We start from the raw sequence: 9746 nt of genomic DNA on the forward strand, positions 1-9746 counted from the left end.
ACCAGATAAATGTTCAGTCGCACCGGTGCGCCCAAATAAAATATATGGTCGCACTACCCCGAATTCTAGGCGCATGTGCGCCCAAATTAGGCGCACTCTGGAGCCCTGCATATACTTACGTAAATGTAACATGGTATTGGTACACTGCCTCGTTCTTGAGGCCGATGGACACGTGGTTTGATCCTATAGTTATGGGTCGTCCTTTGGTCCCCACCTTGTTCAGTGGCTCTTTGCTGGGGAGAAGAGTAACATGGAGGAAGTGAAGTTATCAGCAATTAATCAAAGATAAGGCGTGGCAAGTTTATTAATATTGCACCTATTCCAACACAAAGAACATTCAGAGAAAAACAAAAACAAGCATTGGCACCAAGCACCAGAAACACTTTTCTAAACCAAACAAAAGGCAATATAGTGTTTATATTTCTATCCACATATAACACCCGTGAAAGTTAAGTTCCAAGTACCTTGTTTTGTCCATGGCGAGAGGCACTTTGGTCGGAGTGCCGATAGGGTGCCCTGAAGATTGTTGAGGAGATGGAGCCTGCATAGTTTCTATGGGTTAAAAAAACACTGTGAATTTTGTATTAGGCTGAAAAACCTACATAAAATACCTAACGATAACAAATGGTTACCAACCCTGTGATCATAAATGACACGCCTCCACCAATCCTTACAGGGCTGTGTGACAAATAACTTATGACATACCGAGGCTTCGGATGCGTCATATGACGATGAATCATTTCTGTTCCCTACCTGCGGCAGGGCTGGTAGGGGGTGTCGGCAGACTGAATGTGATGGAGGCGGCAGGACTCGGGGGGGCCTGGAGGAGAGGGGGAGCCACAGAGGTTCCCCTGCCCATGCCCAGGTAAGGCATCGCAGCCCGTCCAAGGCCCATCATCCTCGCACTGGGTGGCAGGCCGCGGCCAAGGAAGCTGAAATAGGTCATGACATTCGAGTTTCACGGACATTCCCGTTTAATTATTTTTTTACCAGTGGCCGCTGGAAACACAGACGGCTTTGTGCCTCACATTCACCCACGTCGTGGGACCGATTGGGCCGTCTACCATGCAAGGGAACGGCCAGCTCATCGGGAGCAGTTGGGGTTAAATGTCTAGCTCAGGGACAACTCACCACTATGAGGAGCCAGGGAGGGACCTAACCTGCACCCTTCCGTTTGCCAGACAGCCCGCTCTCCCTCCGCCCCCCCCCCTATCCCTAAAGACCTCTGGTCATTTGGCATATTTTCAAAAATAACTTGCAGTCTATAAAACAAATGCGAGCAACTTTTGTGCAACACTAGAAGCCGGCAGTAAAACATGGTGTGTAAATAGGAAGCTCAGTGTGTGCTCAAGCACTACAAAGCAGTAAAGTAGGAGCAATAGGTTTGTAGGCGTTGTGTGCTTATCACACTTTGCAGTATGATCGGCCCTGTAAACTTGGTATTAACACCCCCACCTTTTCTAACAAAGCTCAAATGTAGTTAAGTAAATTAATTAAAACCTTTAAATAACTTTTATTAATCATTACTTTACTACTACCACCACCACCACCACCACCACAAACAGAAGAATGTGTAGTCGTATGCCTCTAAGGATGTGCTACTACTTTCTTCTGTGTGGGCGTGTGTTGGGTCGTAATTAAACTTTAAAATTAGATATTTGTATCTACCAAAATGAAAATAAATAAACTAACCACCCAATTGCTCAAATATGCAACATATGCTAAATATGCAACCTTTTCGCCTGGCAAAAGGTCAAATCAGAACGAATTTGGCTGGTGGCAGGCATAAATGATGGGCCCTGTGTGTACGTTTATAGTATCAACAGCCAGGAGTCCTACCTGCTGACTGGGCCCGTGTTGTCCTGCGGTTTCTCACCCGTCCCTGGGCTGCCTGGTGGCAACCTCATTTCTGCAGTTGGGTCTCCAGCCGCCATCAGTCCTACGAGAAATACGGATTTATAATGACAATTAATTTATATAATTAATTACATTTGATTTGTAAAGCATTTTACATAAAATAATCTCAAAGTGCTAATTAAAATCCACTGATATAATAAATTAATAAAAAACATTTTTTTGAAGTGCAGAGTGAGTTGAAGTACAGAGTGAATTTGGAAAATTTAAGGAAATTTAAGTACGCCTGCTTGAACAAAAAAGTTGTTCGCCCTTTTTTTAAAAATGTCCAAAGACTGGGGTTTCCGCAGATGGTCAGGGAGGGAGTTCCAGATGTGAGGGGCAGAGGAGCAGAAGCCTCGGTCTCCTATGGTGTGAAGTCTTGTGCGGGGCTGATGGAGATCTGTGCTTTGGGACCGGAGGTTATGGGTGAAAAAGTGAGGTGTAAGGAGGTCTTTGAGGTATTGCGGGCCGTTGCTGTCGATGCAAAGGTGGGTGATGAGGGCGATCTTGTATTGAATTATTGTGGTTATGGGGAACAAGTGGAGGTTCTGAGGTTGGGGGTGATGTGGTCATATTTGCGGGTTTTCATCAGAGTACGGGCAGCGCAGTTCTGAATGAATATACGTTTCTGAAGGTGTTTATTGGGTATACCGATGAGCGAGAGAAAGTGAGGAAGGGGAGGAGTTTAGAAATGTTCTCGATATAGAAAAAGCAGGTTTTGTACAGATGTTTGGTGTGGTTTGCAAAGTTCAGTTGTGGGTCCAGCTTCACAACGAGGGTGCTAACTGTGGTTGAGAGGGGGATGTCTTGAACGGAGAAGGAGATGGTGGTTATGGGTGATGACTGGACCTGATGAGGGGTGCCAATTTGTATGGCTTCAGTTATAGAGCTGTTCAGCTGGAGGAAGTTGTGACTCATCCACGCCCTAAGTTCCTCGAGGCAGTTGGAGAGGGCTAGAGATGACGGTGAAGAGGGAGAAGATGATGATGATAAAGAGACCGGGGTGGAGCATAGGTTGGGGTCGTTTCTCAGGTACAACTGAGTGCCATCGGCATAGCAGTGAAAAGAGATGCCGTGTCGGCTGATGACAAGACCCAGTGGCAGCATGTATAAAATGAAGTTCAGGGGTCCTTGGGGGCACCAAAAGTGATGGGGGCTGTTGAGGAGTTGGCAGATCCCAGGCTGAAGTACTCCGTCCTGTCAGTGAGGTACAAGGTGAACCAGTCAAGTGTGGAGTGACGGAGACCAATGTTGGTGTGGAGGCAAAGTAGAAGGGTCGGCTTAGCTCAGGAGGTAGAGCAGTCGTCTTGTAACCGAAAGGTTGCTTGTTCGATCCCCATCTCCCCAGTCTTGATGTGTCCCTGAGCAAGACACTTAACCCTAACTGCTCCTGACGAGCTGGCTGCCTTGCATGGTTGACTCTGCCGTTGGTGTGTCAATGTGTGTATTAACCCATTTAAATTGCTTTGGATAAAAGCGTCTGATAAATGCCCTAATTGTAATCGAGGCGGCTTAGGAGGATATGGCGTGAGTGTCAAAAGCCGCTGAGAGGTCGAGGAGGAATGAGCAGGGAGGGGGATCCAAAATCAACAGAGATGAGAAGGTTATTGTTTACCCTCAACGACGCTGTCTCTTTACTATGGGCAGTGCGGAAACCAGATTAGAATGTTTCAAACAGTGAACTACATAGTTGTTCCTGTAGCTGTGCAGCAACAGCTTTTTCCAGCACCTTGGACAGGAATGGCAGATGGGGCCGGAACCTCGACCCAGACTGCCAGGAGAGGCAGTCTGGTTTGAGGTTCGGTTTTTTCAGAAGAAGTTTGATAACAGTTTTGAGTGAGGGTGGGACAAGGCCAGAGTTTAACGAGTGGTATGTCATTTGTGTGATGAGAGGGCTTATGGCAGACAGGTTAGATTTGATGAGTGTTGTAGGGGGGGGGGTCCCGGGGGGAGGTGGAATCTTTTTGATGAGACCATCAACTTCGATCTGTGTGACTGTAGCGAAAGTTCTGAAAAGGGCTGGTTGTGGGCAGGCAGATGACAAAGATGGAGCTGGGGAGCCTGAGAGATCGGTTGGAATTGATCTTAACTTTTAAAAATACAAGAAACCTGTTGCAGTGTTCTGCTGTGGGTTCGGTTTTTGGGATTGTGGAGATGGTTTATGGTGGAGAAAAGCTGTTTGGAATTTCCTGGACTGTTATGGATGATGTTGGAGTATTACATGGACCGGGCATCTTTAAGTGCCGCTGCATAGGCCTTCTGGTGATGTTTGTAGGCCAGCTTGTTTTCCACCAGGCCAGATGATTTGACATGCCTCTCTTGTAGCCTGTGTTGTACTGAAGGCCTATCTGGTGTAATAAGTGTAAACGTATCATACTTATTAATAATAATTCATAAAACTAATTCTGTGTGTGTGTCGGTTATGATGGAGCCTTGTTTCATCCTGCAAACTGTCTCCTCTAAAACCACGTTAGTTTTGAGATTAGACTAACACGCACAAAATACGCGGATGGAGCTTAAGACGTCACGTGACTTCTTGAGTTTAAAACCGTGTTAAACTCTAAAAAGTTTTAAACTATATAGTTTTAACCCAATAGTTTTAAACTTCAACAGACTCCCGCCCTCAAGTGAGTTAACGTTTGTCAATTGAGTAGGTCCAGACTCTCTGTATAAATTAAATGAACTACGAGAGTCTGGTAGGACCAGGCTAGGTGAATACTAAATTTATTCAAAATTTGAACGACTATAATAGTACAGTATAAATACAGACCCCCTGGTGGTCGTCCTCGTCCCATAAATGCTTTGGAGGGTTCCAGGCCAATCCCCCGAAACATGGACACCAGAGAGGAGCCTTGATTGGTCAGGTCAAACTGGGAAGACACAGGGATGGAATGTTAATCAGTGAAAGGCATGCATCCTGGTACATTTTCCTTAATAACAACGTCAGTACTAACCGTTCTGGCTGTCACTTCTCCTTGGGCCACATTCTCAGGCTTCTTCTCCGTTTTATCAAGCACCATAGGTTCAGACGGTTGTCCATGCCCAGGTTTTGGATGCAAGCCTGGCAAACTGGGCGGTTCTGCTGCGGTTCCTACCTTAGGTTCAGCTACAGGGAGCCGCATGCCTCTCGCCAGGCCGATCCCTACTCGGTCTTGAGCCGTGGGCATTCCTCTTGCAAATCCAACCAAAGGTACACTGGCGAGCATTGCTGCTCCTCGGCCAAACTGCATAGGTGATGAACCACCAGGAGTAATGAAACCTCGCCCTATACCGATACCCCCTGTGGAGAACGGTAAGCCTCCACCACGACCTGCGGCCTGTTCTTCGGGCTTGAGCACGCGTCCCATCGGCGGCAAGGGCATACTCTTCTCCCCCGGGTAGCCGGGCGGCTTGGTAGGGTCCATTCTTTGGTCAAATTGATGTGGATTTATGTTTGCTTTCTGTGTGACACAAACAAACTAGTTCGAAACAGAAGGCTAGTCTGATTGTATTTTATGACAGACACGTGTTACCCAACTAAAAGCTAACAAGCTAACCTTACACCAGACATAAGGTTACGCTAACGTGGTCAGTAGACCCGTACGGATCACTCGGTGGGCCTCTCTAGATATTGAGTGCGTTTTTCATGGCTCTAAAGTAATTAAAATTAGAAAGATAACGGTTCTGTATTTGATTGAGTTGTAGCTTCCCGGTTAAACAACGAATTTAACACAAGGCATGGTGACAAATTGCATCCGCCTTAGCAGCTCACTCTTCTTTGTAAACTTATGACTTAACTCACCTTATGCGTCTTTGGGCTTGGAGGAAAATTATTATAGCTGTAAACTATACATCGAATTAAAAGTTGCCGTCTGCCCTCGCTCGATGGGGGCCGTAATACTGTTAAGAAACACGCTGTCACAGTGACCTTGCTTCTCAGCTAATGACTGAATGAACGGGTTTTTTTCTAGATTAGTAAGTAAGGCATGCCTATTGGTTTGATCACCTGTCAATCTAATATGATTGCAGCATCTCGAAGAGTCGCCTTTACTACAAAAATCGCCCCCTAGTGGCTCAAGTATTACCTGCAATTACTTTAAAACCCTCAGCAGATACAAACATCTGCCATAATGTATACTGTATGTTGAGGAAATTACAAGATTGCACAATGACAGTAGCACGTCTTGTCACTTTTTGTGATGAAAATAGGTCATCCAACGCAAGTGTCTCCTGTTCAGCTTTTAATACATCTGTATTGGACCAGTTGTACTGTAATGCATATTATATTAAACAACATATCATATTATATACTATTGAGAGGGGGAGGGGGAGAGTGAGACAACATGCATAATACATATTGAGATGTATGTAGGTTTAGATTATTTGGATGTTTATGGTATTCTATTTTTATCTCATGATTATTTGCTTTACCATGCAAATACATGTGATTTTAACAGCATTGAGTTGAGAGATACAGTATAGACAGACAGACAGACAGACAGACAGACAGATGGATAGAAGGCTAGAAGGATAGGTAGATGGATAGATCAATGGAGAGAGAGGAAGATAAAAAAGATAGTTCGATGATAGCAGGATATAGAGCAATAGATGGACACTGGACAGATGTACAAATCCCATCACTTTGTCAAACACAATGATGATATGATCATTGTGATTAGTGTCCTATAATGTGGGTGACCAGAAATCGCCAAAACTCAGGTTTCTGGGTCTATTTCATACCACCAAAGTCGCCATCATCAAAAGTCTGATAGCTTTCTTCAAACCAACATTATCCTTCCATCTCTCTTCTACCCAAGCGAAGCCTTGGCTTCTGGATCCTAATCAGACCCTTCCTATCAGGCTGCTCCTGGGATTATAGTTTCTTCATTGGAACCATATTGAATCGAAGGAGGGAACATCGCAATCCTCAATGACCCTGCCTCTCACGACGTCACAACATGTAACCAATGGACATACATGGTGGGACACATTAAAGTTTGCATTGTAATACAAAATTGAAGAGAAAAAAATTGACCTGACAATTAGTGTGTCCTTTGTCCCACAGATCTGTAGAAAAAGTAAAGAGAACCCACTAATATAGGCCCCGGTGTCGCAGGATATCTCTGTACTGCCAGTGTCCAGTCATTCCTCATGCACCTGACTGCTAATGAAGTGCAATCCAGACCTTATCGCGACCTGGGCTTATCTCCGCCAGGTGTTTCACTCTCTCACAACGGAACAATCCATCACAATCCATCTCTTTATTGCATCAAGTAAGTTCCTCAAGCGGATGCAAGGACCTAAGGGGGTAAAGGTTGGCATAAGCACACACTCTAAATGGTCACTTCCAGAGTTATGCTGTGTTTATTTATTATGCACACGATGATTTTTTTTTTGTTTTGTCTGTCGATGCTTTACAGTTAGGTATATGTTTGAGATCTGGGGAATTATATGGAGAGTTCAGCTGTGCTGTTTCTCCTTTTGAATAATGTGTCTTTGTCAAAATGTATCATGGTTCATACCCTCTGCATGTGGTTGGTAGACCCACAACCAAATACTGTTGCTTAGGCATCTTGTCTCTTCACTCTGCATAAATATGTTGAGATGTATTAGGATGCTATTATTTAATTACAGAGTTTCACTGTAACTCAAAAGGCACAATTGGATGGAGACATAGTTTTAGCACGTTTGTTGCAGCCTTTTAGAACTTGACACAAACTACATTTTGCATGACTGATGTCACATTCCAGCCGCGTCAAAGCCAAAGCTTTTAATTCTTCACGCTTGCTTAATGTCTCCTGCTCTCTGACATGATCTTTTTTTGGCCGCGGCTTTGCATCCCACAAGCATCTTTTACGTTTAATACACCCATTGTACATTTAATTTAGCATTAAAAAATTGCCTCTGTATAAACCCACCGTGTGGGTAGAAAAAAACAATGATGAATCACACTTTGAAATTAAACCATCTGGTTGCATCTTATACATCCATGAGGACAGCTTATTAAATGGATAACACAGCAACAGATAATGTTTTTTGGACACTCATACACGCAGGGGCCATCCAGCGCCTTGAATTGTAAAGTGCAAAGTGTGTTCAGCTATAGTGGTCTTTAATCACAGACAGGATTTGTCACTTTGTTCCGCCCCGCAGGCTGCTGTGGAACACATCTATCGTCCAGGTCCAGGATAAACAAGCACACCAATCCAAGACCCATTTGCCTTGCAGCAATTGTTTTTCCAACATAGAAAGGCCCTTGCATGAGGGGCGTACAGAGCGCCAACTCTTTTTGGCGTCCGGTAAAAAGTCCCAGAGGACGTATACAGTTATACTCTTCGTAACACATCGTTCTGTCCTTTCAATGCCTTGTCTTAAAATAGCCCTGCATCTGAAATGATTTCAGTTATCTACATCAACTCTGCTCCACAACACTGAGTATCTATTTCTAGATACATTACGCTATGCCAATTACTGCACTTTACGATAAACCGATTTCATAAAGCATGCAGAGTGTAAAATAGTAATGAAAGTTCTCCAGAGTTCTTTTGTGATCTAAGGGCAAGCTAAACTTTGGTTTTCAGGTCACTGGTTAGACACATTAGCAATTAGCCTTAGACCGGCTCCCGGCCTCGAGGTAATCACAGACATACTCCCAAAAGCATTAGGTGGGCGATTCTCCCCCTACACCTGGTTGTGACAAGAGTAATTGAGTCAGTGTTCCAGAAAATAGCCCTTTTTCTATCTTCTCCTCAGTGTCCGTTTTGTCCACTCTTTCTCAGCCTCTTTTCTCTGTTTCAGACACATTTTCTAGTAATGATCTTGGAGTCATATCATAGATGGCTGCATTTTCCAGCCTGCACAGTTTCTCGAGAACAAAGGAGAAATAATGTAATCAAAGTATCTAGCCAACAAATTGCGGGAGATTTAATCGTTTCCACACAAAAGGGTAGAGACATCAAATTATGTTTCAAATGTAACCCTACAGTCCCGTTTTGCTGATAGTTATCAATATTACTAATGAGCAAGGAGGAGCAAATGTAAACCCTGCCATTCAGTGCTGATGTAACCATGGTTGCAATGAACAATCAATGAACTACAAAATGTATTTTTGAAAATTGCACCTTTTTTTCTTTCTTCATAAGGCTCCTCTGAGAATAAGTACCAATAACAAGTCTCTCCTCCAAAAAATACAAATGACTTGACTATAAACTGGTTTGATAAATCTATCGATTCTCATTGCAATATCTGTGCAAATAATAGTATTTAAAGAGCTTTCGTTTTACATCTAAACAATACCACCATGATTCGCCTACTCTTAGAGTACAAATATGTCTATTTTCTTCATCCACTTATTGGCAAGTCCAACCCCTGTATGCGTGTTTCCTATGATCTCCAACACACCCTTAAGTGTATTATACGTGACGTGACCTGAGTGGATAGGTCATTAGGTCAACAAAATGTATATTTGTGTTTAATGGACAGTATCTGAACTGGACTCTAGACATGGTGCCTACTGTTTAAACAGCTGCGCCCATAATAAAGATGATGCACTGCTACTATTTACTCTACTTTGACAGTTGAAAGTCAAATTATATGTCGTCTTTAATGGAATGATCTTCATTTGAAAGTGAGACCACATACCTACATTAGGTACACCTTCTCATCCAATAAAAACTGGATTCATGTGTTTGAAGACCTTCCAACAATGATGCTATCGTCATTGATCGTAACAATTTTTTGGTGCATTTAGATCTTCCAGTGTATGTTTTTTAAAATATGACTCACAACTGCATCCTTTGTAGCTGAATAACATATCAAAACACATTTAGTTGCCTTGTAATACGTTTAAGATCATGTGACAAGGACTTACA

General features: G+C 43.5%; 1 protein-coding gene across 1 annotated transcript in view; it reads right to left on the minus strand.

Moving 5' to 3' along the window:
* Positions 1–5924, minus strand: part of piwil2 (piwi-like RNA-mediated gene silencing 2) — a 30144-nt gene extending 24220 nt beyond the window's left edge. Inside the window, exons 1-7 of the mRNA XM_056593261.1 lie at positions 5678–5924; positions 4851–5336; positions 4667–4766; positions 1840–1939; positions 754–932; positions 465–552; positions 120–233 (exon numbers count right to left, since the gene is read on the minus strand). Of these exons, the coding sequence (XP_056449236.1) occupies positions 120–233; positions 465–552; positions 754–932; positions 1840–1939; positions 4667–4766; positions 4851–5300 (1031 nt within the window). The 5' untranslated portion in view covers positions 5301–5336; positions 5678–5924. The remainder of the gene's footprint in view (positions 1–119; positions 234–464; positions 553–753; positions 933–1839; positions 1940–4666; positions 4767–4850; positions 5337–5677) is intronic.
* Positions 5925–9746: the final 3822 nt, after the last annotated feature.

This window comes from Gadus chalcogrammus, chromosome 6, assembly GCF_026213295.1.
Source record: "Gadus chalcogrammus isolate NIFS_2021 chromosome 6, NIFS_Gcha_1.0, whole genome shotgun sequence".
Lineage (NCBI taxonomy): Eukaryota > Metazoa > Chordata > Actinopteri > Gadiformes > Gadidae > Gadus > Gadus chalcogrammus.